We start from the raw sequence: 13,697 nt of genomic DNA, 5'->3' as shown, positions 1-13,697 counted from the left end.
AGTTCTAATAAAGAAAATAATGTAGAAGAATTAGGGTCTTATCTGAGTAATATTTACATGATTCAGATGAAGAGAATAATTTTCACCAAAATGGTTAAGAGAATCTCTTTTAAAAATTTTTTGATTTTAAGTATAGTTGACACATGTTACATTAGTTTCAGGTATACAACATAGTGATTCAACATCTCTATACATTATGCTATGATCACAAGTGTAACTACCATCTTTCACCATACAGCACTATTATAATATCATTGACTATATTCTCTATGCTGTACCTTTTATTTTCATGACTTACTCATTCCATATAAACAAAACCTGTATCTTCCATTCCCCTTCAGGCATTTTGTCCATCCCCTCAACCCCCTTCCCTCTGGCAACCATCAGAGCTAGTTCTTTGTTTTTGCAGGTCTGATTCTCCTTTTTATTTGTTTATTCATTTGTTTTGTTTTTAGATTCCTCATATCAGTGAAATCATATGATCTTTGTCTTTCTCAGTCTGATTTATTTCACTTAGCATAATGCCCTCAAGGTCCATCATGTTTTTACAAAAAGCAAGATTTCATCCTTATTTATTGTTGTGTAATATTCCAGTGTGTGTGTGTGTGTGTGTGTGTGTGTGTGTGTGTGTGTATACCACATTTTCTTTACCTGTTCATTTATCAAAGGACACTTAGATTGCTTTGGCTATTGTAAAGTGCTACAGTAAATAGGGTACATACATCTTTTTGAATTCGGGGTATTCTATTCTATTCTATTCTATTCTATTCTATTCTATTCTTTGACTTTCTCTAACTGACTTATTTCACTTAGCTTTATACTTTCTAGATCTATTCATGTTGTTGCAAATGGCAAGATTTCATTCCTTGTTTATGGCTGAGTAATGTTCTGTTGTGTATACATATTACATCTTCTTTATCCATTCATCTATTGATGGGCCCTTGGGTTCACTCTATATTAAATAATGCTGTAATAATAATAATAATAATAATATGCATAGGGGTGCATATATCTTGTCATATTTGTGTTTTTGTAGTCTTTTGGTAATTACCCAGTAGTGAAATTACTGTTTAATATGGTCATTCTAGTCCTTTTTTTTTAAATCTGATGATGTATTTTGATGTCAGTTTTTAAAATTTTTTTTAATGTTTATTTATTTTTGAGACAGAGAGAGACAGAGCATGAATGGGGGAGAGTCAGAGAGAGAGAAGGAGACACAGAATCTGAAACAGACTCCAGGCTGTGAGCTGTCAGCACAGAGCCTGACACAGGGCTCAAACCCACAAACCATGAGATCATGATCTGAGCTGAAGTTGGATGTGTAACTGACTGAGCCACCCAGGTGCCCCTGGTCGTTTCAGTCTTAATTTTTTGGAAGAGCCTCCAAACTGTTTTCCATAGTGGTTGTACAGTTTGTATTCCCACCAGCAGTGTACAAGGTTCCTTTTTTCTACCTTCTTGCCAACATTTGTTGTTTCTTGTGTTTTTTATTTTAGCTGTTCTGACTGATGTGAGGTGACATCCCATTGTGTCTTCGATTTGCACTTTCCTGGTGATGAATGATGTTGAGCATCTTTTCATGTGACTGTTGTTCATCTGCATGTCTTCTTTGGAGAAATGTCTGTTCATGTTTACTGCCCATTTAAAAAAATTTAATTAATTTTTAAAATTTACATCCAAGTTAATTAGCATATAGTGCAACAATGATTTCAGGAGTAGATTCCTTAATGCCCCCTACCCATTTAACCCATCCCCCCTCCCACAACCCCTCCAGCAACCCTCTGTTTGTTCTCCATATTTAAGAGTCTCTTATGTTTTTGTCCCCCTCCCTGTTTTTATAGTATTTTTGCTTCCCTTCCTTTATATTCCTCTGTTTTGTATCGTAAAGTCCTCGTATGAGTGAAGTCATATGATATGTCTTTCTCTGACTAATTTCGCTTAGCATAATACCCTCTAGTTCCATCCACGTAGTTGTGAATGGCAAATTTTCATTCTTTTTGAATATAGTTCCAGTAGTTTAATTTTGCTTTTGTTTCCCTTGCCAGAGGAGACATATCTAAAAAAAAAATGTTTCTACAGCTGATTTCAAAGAGATTAGTGCCTATATTTTCTTCCAGAAGTTTTATGGCTTCAAGTCTCACTTAGGTCTTGAATCCATTTTGAGTTTATTTTTGTGTCTAGTGTAAGATAGTGGTCCAGTCCCATTCTTTTGCATATAATTGTCCAGTTTTCACAATACCATTTGTTGAAGAGGCTGTCTTTTCTGCATTGCATGTGCTTTTCTGCTTTGTTGAAGATTAGTTGACCATATAGTTGTGGGTCAATTTCTGGGTTTTCTATTCTGTTCCTGTTATCTATGTGTCTGTTTTGTGCCAGTATCATACTGTCTTGATGACTCCAGCTTTGCTTTTCTTTTGCAGGATTGCTTTGGCTATTCAGGTTCTTTTGTGGTTCCATACAAATTTTAGGATTGTTTGTTCTAGATCTGTGAAAAATGCTGGTGGTATTTTGATAGGGGTTACATTAAAAATGTGGAATGCGTTGGGTAGTATAGACATTTTAACAATATTTGCTCTCCCAATCCATGAACATTGAACATTTTTCCATTTCTTTGTGTCTTCTTCAGTGTCCTTCATAAGTGTTCTATAGTTTTCAGAGTATGGATCTTTCACATCTTTGGTTAGGTTTATTCCTAGGTACCTAATTGTTTTTTGGTGCAGTTGTAAATGGGATCGATTCCTTGCTTTCTCTTTCTGCTGCTTCATTATTGGTGTATAGAAATGCAACCAATTTCTGTACATTGATTTTATATCCTGAGACTTTGCTGAATTCATGTATTAGGTCTAGCAATTTTTTGGTGTTTTTTTTTTTTTTTGGATTTTCTACATAGAGTATCACATTCTCTGCAAATAGTGAAAGTTTGACTTTTTTCCTTGCCAATTTGGATGCCTTTTATTTCTTTTTGTTGTCTGATTGCTGAGGCTAAGACTTCCAGTACTATGTTAAATAGTAATGGTGCGAATGGACATCCTTATCTAATTCCTGACCATTTAATTAAAGTTCTGTTTTTCTCCATTGAGGATGATATTAGCTGTGGGTCTTTCATATATGGCTTTCATGATATTGAGGTATGTTCTGTGTATCCCTACTTTGTTGAGGGTTTTTTTTTTTTAAATCAAGAATGGATGCTGTGTTTTGTCAAATGCTTTTTATATGTCTATTGAGAGGACCATATGGTTTTATCCTTTCTTTTATTTATGTGGTGTATGTTGATTAATTTGCAATTGAATCACCATTGCAGCCCAGGAATAAATCCTACCTGATCATGGTGAATAATTCTTTTAATGTACTGTTGAATTCGATTTGCTAGTATCTTGGTGAGGATTTTTCCATCCATGTTCAGCAGGGATATTGGCCTGATATTCTTATTTTTAGTAGGTTCTTTGTCTGGTTTTGGAATCAAGGTAATGCTAGCCTCCTAGAATGAGTTTGGAAGATTTCCTTCCATTTGTATTTTTGAAACAGTTTGAGAAGAATAGGTATTAACTCTTCTTTAAATGTCTGGTAGAATTCCTTTGGGAAGCCATCTGGCCCTGGACTTTTGTTTGTTGGGAGATTTTTGATTTCCGATTCATTTTATTTGCTGGTTATGGGTCTGTTCAAATTTCCTGTTTCTTCATGTTTCAATTTTGGTAGTTTGTATGTTTCTAGGAATTTGTCTATTTCTTCCAGATTGCTCAATTTTTGGCATATAATTTTTCATAACATTCTTTTATTATTGTTTGTATTTTTGTAGTGTTTGTTGTGATCTCTCCTCTTTCATTCATTATTTATTTGGGTACTTTCTCTTTTCTTTTTGATAAATCTGTCTAGAAGTTTATCAGTTTTATTCTTCAAAGAACCAGTTCTTGTTTTGTTGATCTGTTCTACTGTTTGTTTGTTTCTATGGTGTTTATTTCTCTAGTCTTTATTATTTCCCATCTTCTACTGGCTTTGTCTTTATTTGCTGTTCCTTTTCTAGCTGCTTTAGATGTAAGGTTAGGTTGGGTATTTGAGACATTTCTTGCTTCTTGAGGTATGCCTGTATTGCAATATACTTACCTTGTAGGACCGCCTTTTGCATCCCAGTGGTTCTGGTCTGTCATGTTTCATTTTCATTGGGTTCCATATATTTTTAAATTTCTTCTTTAATTTCATGGTTAGCCCATTCATTCTTTAGTAGAATGTTCTTTAACCTCCATATACTTGTGGTCTTTCCAAATTTTTTCTTGTGGCTGATCTTATAGTGTTGGCGTCCTAAAATATGCATGGTATGATCTCAATATTTTTATACTTGTTGAGTCCTGATATGTGACCTAGTATGTGATATACTCTGGAGAATATTCCATGTGCACTTTAAAAATGTGTATTCTACTGCTCTAGAATGATATGTTCTGAATATAACTGTTAAGTCCATCTGGTCCAGTGTGTCATTCAAAGTCATTGTTTCTTTGTTGAGTTTTGGTTAGATGGTCTATTGTTGTAAGTGGCATGTTAAAGTCCCCTACTCTTATTGTATTATTTTCAGTGAATTTCTTTATGTTTGTTATTAATTGATTATTATATTTGCATACATGCAAGTTGGGAGGCATAAATGTTTACAGTTGTTGCATCTTCTTGTTGGATAGATCCCTTAATTATGATATAGTGCCCTTCTTCATCCCTTGTTGCAGTCTGGTTCAAAATCTACTTTGTCAGATATAAGTATTTTTACTCTGGCTTTCTTTTGACATCCATTAGCATGATAGATGGTTCTCCATCCTGTCAGTTTCAATCTGCAAGTCTCTTTAGGTCTAAAATGATTTATGCTCTTATAGACAGCATATAGATGGGTCTTTCCTGTTTATCCATTCTGATACCCTGTATATTTTGATTCAGACATTTAGTCCACTTACATTCAGAGTGACTATTGAAAAATATGAATTTATTGCCATTGTGTTACCTGTTAAGTTGTTTCTTTACAGTTGTTTCTGATGTTCTCTGTTTCTTTCTAGTCTTTGTTGCTTTTGATTTCTTTCCCAAAGAGTCCCCTATAATATTTCTTATAGGGCTAGTTTAGTGGTCATGAACTCTTAGGTTTTATTTGTCTGGGGAACTCTTTATCTTTCTTTCTATTCTGAATGGCAGCCATTTTGGATAAAGCATTCTTGGCTACATATTTATTTTTTCCATTCAGCACATTGAATATATTATGCCACTCACTTCTAGCCTGCAAAGTTTCTGTGGAGAGATCTGCTGTGAACCCGATTTTGATTTGTCTTCCCTTGTAAGTTAAGGATTTTTTTTCTCTTGCTGCTTTCAGGATTATTTCCTTTCCTGTGTATAGTCTAAATTTTCCTGCAGTATGTCTTGGTGTTGTCTATGGCTTTTGTTGATTTTGATGGGCATTCTCTGTGCCTCTTTTATTTCAATGTCTGTTTTCTTTTCCAAATTAAGGAAGTTTTCAGCTATAATTTGCTCAAATAAACCTTCTGACCCCTTTCCCCTCTCTTCTTCTGAGACTCCTATTATATGAATGTTATTATGCTCAGGAAGTTGTTGAGTTCCCTAAGTCTACATTCGTGATCCAATATTTTTCTTTCCCTCTTCCTTTCAGCTTTATTATTTTCCATAATTTTATCTTCTGTGTCACTTATTCATTCCTCTGCTTCTTCCATCCTTTTTGCCAATACATCTAGTCAGTTTTGCATCTCAGTTATATAATTTTTTATTTTGGCTTTATTAGTTTTTAGGGCTTTTATCTCTGTGGTAAAGGTCTCTCTGGTTTCTTCTATGCTTTTCTCAAGCCCAGCTATTCTCCTTATGATTGTTGTTTTAAATTCTGGTTCAAGCATATTACTTCCATCTGTTTTGATTAGATCCCTGGCCATGACCTCCTCCAGTTCTTTCTTTTGGGATAAATTCTGCCTCCTTGGCATTTTGCCTAGACCTCTGTCAACTGTATGTTAGGAAACCCTGTTATATTGCTGCTCCTGATAATAATGACTGTATTAAGTAGAGGTCATATACTGTCCAGGACCTGGCCCTTCAAGAAGTTGTTTTGGTGTATGCTTTGTACACTCTGCTGTTGTGATTTGGCTACCCTTTCTCTCAGATAAGTCCTCTGTAGAGTTTCTCCTTGCTTGCAGTGTGGATTGTTTGGATCTTGTCCAGTGTGTGGCACATTTTAAGTAGGTATATTTTAACTGCTTGTTAGAAAAGGCTAGATTCTATTTCCCCTAGAGCTGAAGCTTTGCTGCACTCTATGATCAGTGGAATTGCTGTGGCTGGGGAGTTTGTGCTGGTCTTCTGGTGGAGCGGCCTACTGCACTGGTCCTCAGCATCACTTGCCCTAGTAAAGATGCACCTGCAGGGCACAGTGGGGTGGGACTTTGTGTAAATGGCTTGAGCCTCCACTTGGGATACTGTGTTGCTCACTGAAGTCTGTCCATGCTAATGTGGGGATGGTGTGGGGTGGAAATGTTATATTGTTCTCTCATCCCTGGAGAGAGGAGTTTGCACTCCTTTTTTAACAGCTGCTGTTCAGGAAGCCCTCATAGAAGAGCAAACAATCTCCCCTCTTTCTCTCTCCTTCTATTCTGAATATTGTGTCCCGGGCTTCTATCAGAACCCTGCCTTCACCCTTCTGTTTCTGACCCATCTGTCTGCCTGATAGATCAGTGCTCCTGTGTTTTATCTCAAGTGTTCAGCTGGGTTTCAAAACTCTAAATTTTAGGAATCCTGTGCAGCAGTCTAGACCCACTCTGATCCTCTGGGGGAAGATCTTGTCACACTGTGGCTGGTGCTGGTTTGTCCTGGAAAAGCAGTCCCATAACCACACGGGGTTAGGAGTTTATGGTAAAGCACAGCCAAAGCTAACTGGCTTCCAGTTAGCTGCCTTCAATAGGTGCCTCTGCAGCTATGCTAGTTAATGGGGCTGCTCAGTGGCCTTCTCTTTTGTCCCTTGAGAGGCAGTGCCATGTCTCTCAAATGCACTCCAAGAAGTGGAACTCTTTCTCCTATGCAACCCAGGGGATCCTCAGACCATGCTGTCCCCTCCTGGGCCTCTGTCCTCTTTCCCCACAGGAGCACCCCTAAGCCACCAGGTATGATCCCAGCCATGGTGTGGACTTCTAAAACTTTAGACTTTGAGCTCCACTTCTTGTAAAAACTTGAAATAATCAGCTCTTGTCCTTTCCCCAGTCAATGTCTTTGGAGAAGGGTTTTTCTTTTACAGTTCCCTGCCCGCTGCTTTCTCTCCTTTTCTGTCTTGTCTCTCTTTCTCCTTTGTTCATGATCAGGGCTCCCTCCCCTCCACAGCACAATTCTTTTCTCCCCCTAATCAGTTCTCCACAGCTTCCATCTTCCACAATGTGGCTGTTTTTCTCCCTCTGAGATATGCAGTTTGTTCTCTCAGTCTTCCTATCGATTTCTTGGATGTTAGGAATTATTTGTTATGTATTTGGCTATGTTACAAGGAGGAGGCAAGCATAGAGTGCCCCTACTACTCCACCATCTTAACTCCTCCCCTTCAAAATAATTATTGATAGGTATGTAATTATTGTCATTTGTTACTTGTTTTATAGTTTTTTTTGTAGTTCTTCTCTGTTCTGTTCTTCTCTTGCACTCTCTTCTCTTTTTGATGGCTGTTTTTAGTGAAATGCTTGGATCTCTTTCTCTTTATTTTTTGCATATATATTACAGGTTTTTGATTTGTTGTGTCCATTAGGTTCATATATAACATCCTGTGTTTATATCTGTTCTGTATTAAGTTGATGGTCACTTAAGTTTGAACATGTTATGAATGCACTGATTTTTCATTCCTTTCCCTCACATTTTAGGTATATGATGTCATACTTTACATATTTTTATTTTGTGAATCTTTTGACTGATTTACTGCTTTAATCTACCTATTGTTTTTATAAGTGATTGATCTTCTACTTTTATTATGTTTATATGTACCTGTGAGTTTTTTTCTTTTCCTTACCCTTACTTATGGTCTTTCTTTTCCAGTGAAAGTATCTCCTTTAACATTTCTTTTAAAGCTGTTTTAGTGGTGATTAATTCCTTTAACATCTGTTCATTTGGGAAACTCTTTATCTCTCCTTCTATTCTGAATATCCTTGCTGGATAGAATATTTTTGGCTGCCAATTTTTTTCCTTTCAACTTTGAATATATCATGCCAATCCCTTTTGATCTGGAAAGTCTCTTCTGATAAATCAGCTGGTAGCCTTATGGGGTTTGTTTTGTATATAACTGTTTTCTTTTCTCTTACTGCTTTTAAAATTCTCTATTATTTCTTCGTGCTGTTTTAATTATTATTTGGCATGGACCCCTTTGGGTTGATTTTGTTGGGGGCACTCTGTGCCTTCTGGATCTGGATTTCTGTTTCCTTCCCCAGATTAGTGAAGTATTCATTTATTATTCTTTTGAATAAATTTTCTTCCCTCTTCTCTCTCTCCTCCTTCTGGATTCTTATAATGTTCATGTTACTATACTTATTGGTATTGCTGAGATTTCTTAACCTATTCTCATTTTTATTGTTCTTTTACTTTTTGCTCTTAAGTTTAGTTGCTTTCCATTACTTTGTCATCCAGCTCACTGGTTTGTTCTTCTCCTTCTTCTAGTCTAAGATTTATTCCCTTTAGTGTATTTTAGTTTCTGTTATTGAGGTCTTTATCCCAGATTGGTTCTTTTAATATTTTCTGTCCCAGATCTTCTTGAATCCAGTGAGTGTCTTTATGACCATTACTCTGAATTCTCTATCATGCATATTGCTTATTTCCATTTCATTTAGCTCTTTTTCTGTGGTTTTGTTTTGTTTCATTTTATTTTTTTCATTTGGGACATGTTCTGCTATCTTCTAATTTTGTCTAACTCTCTGTGTCTGTTTCTATGTGTTAGGAATGTCAGCTGTGTCTCCTGCTCTTGAAAGTAGTGGCTTTATGAAGAAGAGATCCTGTAGTGCCCTGAAGTATAATGTCCCCTATTTACCAGATCCTGGTGCTTCAGGAATGTTATCTATATGTGTTGCATGTGCCCTAATGTTGTGGTTGAGATGTGTTTACCTTTAGTCCAGTTGTCTATAATGGCTCTCTTTGCCATTCGTTTGCAGTGTTTGCTCCCTGTGTTGTTAAGGAGCCAGTCTGGGACTGCATTGGACTTGAATAGAGTCAGAGCATATGTTTGCCAGAACTACAGTCTGCCTGCTGCAGAGCACTCTCCCTGTGTTGTCCCCTGAGAAGCTTTCATTGATGGGCAGGACCTGCAGTCAGACCAGATGTCTACCCCCAGTCTGACTTTGGGGTTACAGTGATCCCAAGCTATCATGCTCTCTCTGTGCTGCCCTTTGTGAATTTTTTGTGGGTGGGCAGGGCTGGCAGTCAGAGAACCTGGGAGGCTTATCTTTTTCTATATTCTGATATTTGTGTCTTTTTGGTTTTTAAATGCTTTAAGGTTTTTTTGTTTTTTTGTTTGTTTTTTTTCAGTGATGCTCAAACTCTTGCTTTTTGCATGTTCTCTTTGGCTGGATTAAATCTCATCACTTAGGTGCAGCAACTTACTGATATTACAACTTACTGTTTGTTATTTATGTTTTAACTTGGGAATGGTAGTGATAGAGTCAAAAACAATACCAAATTTTAAGAATTTTTTATTTGGAAAAAATAGAAAACAGACAATACATTTTAAGAAAACAGTTAAAATAAATATCTTTTGTGCCTAATGGAATAAGCTTCACTGTTACAGGATACCTTATTATCCCAATGATGTCCCCTAAATAGACATTACAGCATAACACATAGTCTCTAATTTCAGAAGACCTTAAAATTCAGTTAAATATAGATTTCTAATCCTATATAAATCCTTAGGTTGGACTTAGTTTTGTGGAAATAGTAAGAATGGATTATATAATAAGTATATGTTATAATTTTTGATATATTGTTGCAGATTTTAAATCATATCTATCACAGACATTTTAACTAAGACATTTTAGGGATTGTTTGGAGGAATGCGTTGATGTAAAATTTTTGTTTTGCTTCTGTCACATTGATCAGCTTAGTTTTCTGGGTTCTCTAGGAATGGATATCATATATTATTACAATAGACCAGAAGCTATACACTATACATCTTAAACAAAGGTAATTTTTTATTCTTTAGTTTTGTATTTCATTTTATTGATATGAATTTATTTACTTATAATAAAAATAGTGTTAAAAATAATTAATGTAGTTGTTATTAAACCTTTTAGTTGTCTCAGATGAGCAGATGCTCTCCTGTGAATTAATTAAATTTTTGTTCCTAATGCCTTAAGTAGTCTTTTGTGAATAGGGGGGAGGAACAGAAAAAAATAGGGACTCACCTCCTGAAGATTAATTTATATGATCTTATGTTGTTGGCAGACCCAGAAGGACCTATATAATCAGGGCAGGCTATTGCAATAAGAAGTAAGTCTGTAACTGATTGTATCAGTTAGAGTTTGATGAGGGAGGCAGGCCTACCAATAGGGATATGGAATAAGGAATTTAATATGGAAATTAGATTATATGCTTGTGCAAGCTGGTGTATAGTTTATGGAAAATAGTACTACTTATGTACCATCCTTTAGGGAGTTGAGAAAGTAATTGAAATAACTTTCTGTGGGGTTTAATTCTTTCATGGAAAACAAATTGAGAAAAATTGACTTAGAATTAATTTGTGACCTTCAATAGGATAGTTTCAGTTAAATTTTGGTTATAGAACTAGACTACATAGTATGAGGGAGAGATGGATTGTGAGAAATGTAAAGTAGTAAGTGTAAATAACTTTTTCAAAAGTGTTTGGCAGAAAAAGAAGAAAGAGGCTCAGATGAATGCTTTTTAAGAAACAAGAAACACAGGTTTTTTTTTTTGCCTGAAGGGAAGTTTCTTAGAGAGAGATGTATAAACAAATGATCCCTTATGTAAAATGCTGAAGAATAGCATTGAGTCAAAGAACAGTTAACCTACTCCTTTAGACAGAAGGGAAGAATATGATAAATGACAACTCAAAGATCTTCTCAGGTATATAAGAGGGAAAGTGAAAGAACTCACATTGCATTTGAACATCTTATCAGGACTATAAACAGTCGTAAGCATTATAGGAACTGGAGTTTAGGAGATGGATAGAGCATGTGTGTATTGTTTGGGAAGTTATTTGCATAATGATTATGACAGCATAATGACAATTAGAAAGTTCTTGCAAATAACTTATATGAGAAATAATGAAAAGCAGAGCTATGTCTGTAGAGATAGGGCTTTTTTTCTGAGATATACTGAGGTGGCAGGAAAAATATTAGCTAACATTGGATATAGTGATAGTAGAGATTTGGTTTGGCAGTGAAGGAGAAGGGAAACAGATCTGAGTCACGGGCAATAAGGGCTCAGTTTTGGAAAAGTTACATATAAAGTGCTTGTGGGATATTCCAGAAGTGTCCATTTGGCAGTTAGATTTAATTTAGAATGGGAGTATGAATTTCAAAGCCATCTATTTTATGTGGATATAAATGAAGCACCAGAAATGAACAAGATAAATGTGTAGAGATGGGGTGAATATTAAAGGTGAGAAGGAAAAACAACCCAGAATTGAATACCATGGAAGAAGCAAGGATCTAGATAAAGGGACTCATAAAAGTATATAGAAAGATATTTGGGAAGCCAGGTGGAAATGGTATGATTAGAGTTGAAGAGTAGATAGTTTAAAGAAGGGAAGTGTGGTCAACAGTATGTGTATGTCGGACTACTTTTACTTGACTTTAAACTGCCTTTTAGATTTGACAACTAGAGGGTCATTAGTAACCTATATGAGATCACTTTTAGTAGAGGATTCCCAACTAGCTAGTGTGGGTGGTCTGCTTATGTTACATTGAATTGAAGAGTGACCATGAGGTGAGGAAGCATACCTAAAATAGGATAAGTATAGGCAATGATACCAGAGAATGTTGAACTTCTGGTTTTAGTATCTATGTTTAGATTAATACGGCTTCTACTTCATTATGTGGGTAATATATATGCGTGGTAGTAAAATTTAGAAAGAAAGAAAGAATGGAAAATTCTCATAATCCTATATCTTGTTCATATCTTTGTAAATTTTACAGTGCCTTTTCTCTCATCTTGTAGTCCCTTCTTATTTTCTTTAAGGGAGTTCATTAAAATAGAAAAATTATTTTGAGTGCATATTGCTTTGACTATAAATCACATACATGTCAAAAGAAAATACTACCTTTATCATGTTTGCAGACTTACTATAAAGGCCCTGATAATAAATATACCAGGCTTTGAGGATCATACTACTTCTATGAAAATGTATCAACTCTACTGTTGTAGCTTGAAAGCAGCCATGGACCATTCATAACTTAATGGGTGTGGCTGTGTTCCTATAAGACTTTATTTACAAAGACAGAGTACGTCAGATTTGGCCTGGGGGTATTACTTTACTTTGCTGAGCACTGCTTTATATGCTTCAGAAAGAATAACTTTTAATATTCTCTCATTTTTTTAATTCAGGATTTTTTTAGCACATAATTTTTTGGTTTATGTGTATAATCAAGGATTTATGAATTCACATCCTTCAGATGTTCAGGTAAGATTTAAGTTCTATATTTTACAGATTTATAAAATCTTTTTTAATGCTTTAAAAATTTATTTATTTATTTATTTATTTATTTATTTATTTATTTATTTATATTAGAGAGAGAGAGAGTGAGTAGGGAAGGGGCAGAGAGAGAGAGGGAGACAGAGAATTCTGTGCCATTAGCACAGAGCCTGATGCTGAGCTCAAACTCACAAACATTGAGATCATGACCTGAACCTAAATCGAGTCAGACGCTTAACTGACTGAACCACCCAGGTGTCCCTAAAATCTTTTTTACGTTGAATGTATGTTTTCCTAATACAGAACACTATTCATAGGTGATATAGTTAAGAATCCATTTATTGCCTCATTTCCCTCACTATTAGGTCTTCCCGAAGTCTTAGTAAATTAAAGACAAACTTGATGGACTGAGGCTTTTACTCTACCTAGAATATAGGCACCATTTAGTTATTTAGTTTATTTATATTTTACTGAATAAATGAATATAAATTAAAGACTAATAGAAGCAAACACAAATATTATTGGACACAAAATCATACATTTTAAAACTTTTTTTAACCCTCATCCTATCCATCAATAAATTTAATTGATTCTACCCAGAATCCATCCTCTTCCTCTGTCTCCATCCACTGATACCACTCTTTTCCAAGTAAATGTTTGGATTATTACTATAACTTCTTGAATAATCTCCTTGTTTCTATACCTTGCCCATCCCCTCAGTTAGTTCTCAACATGGCAACCAGATAGATCATATTTAAAGCCTAGACACATTATGTTGTTTTTGTGCTCAGAACCCTCCATGGTATGATCTCCTATTGTTCACAAAGTGAAAACTGAAGTCATTTCAATATCCTACAGCTTTTACACAATCTGGTCCTCTTTGCCTGACTTCATCTCCTGTTACTGTCTACCTTGTTTATTCTGTTCCAGTTATATTGGTCTCCTTGTTCTTTAACATACCAGACATGTTTTCCTTTCAAGATCTTTGTACTTTCTATTTTCTCTAATCCATATTGTTCTCTTTCTCAAGATTTCAAGATTCCCTTTCCTTAAGGCCTTTGTTTAAAAT

The 13,697-nt window shown here is 35.4% G+C and overlaps 1 protein-coding gene across 14 annotated transcripts in view; it reads left to right on the top strand.

Moving 5' to 3' along the window:
- Nucleotides 1–13,697, top strand: part of ADAM32 (ADAM metallopeptidase domain 32) — a 181,899-nt gene that overhangs the window by 14,557 nt on the left and 153,645 nt on the right. For 13 of the 14 annotated variants that reach the window (XR_003424269.2, XR_008295984.1, XR_008295983.1 and 10 more), the window contains 2 exons: nt 10,097–10,158; nt 12,541–12,616. Coding sequence is in view for 8 of the 14 variants with exons in the window: in XM_027070979.2 (XP_026926780.1) it covers nt 10,097–10,158; nt 12,541–12,616 (138 nt within the window). In the remaining 6 variants the exon portion in view is untranslated. The remainder of the gene's footprint in view (nt 1–10,096; nt 10,159–12,540; nt 12,617–13,697) is intronic. The other variant, XM_053216561.1, reaches the window with a different exon arrangement.

The sequence above is a fragment of the Acinonyx jubatus genome, chromosome B1, assembly GCF_027475565.1.
Source record: "Acinonyx jubatus isolate Ajub_Pintada_27869175 chromosome B1, VMU_Ajub_asm_v1.0, whole genome shotgun sequence".
Taxonomy (NCBI): Eukaryota; Metazoa; Chordata; class Mammalia; order Carnivora; family Felidae; genus Acinonyx; species Acinonyx jubatus.
This window is presented reverse-complemented; position numbering and strand designations above follow the sequence as displayed.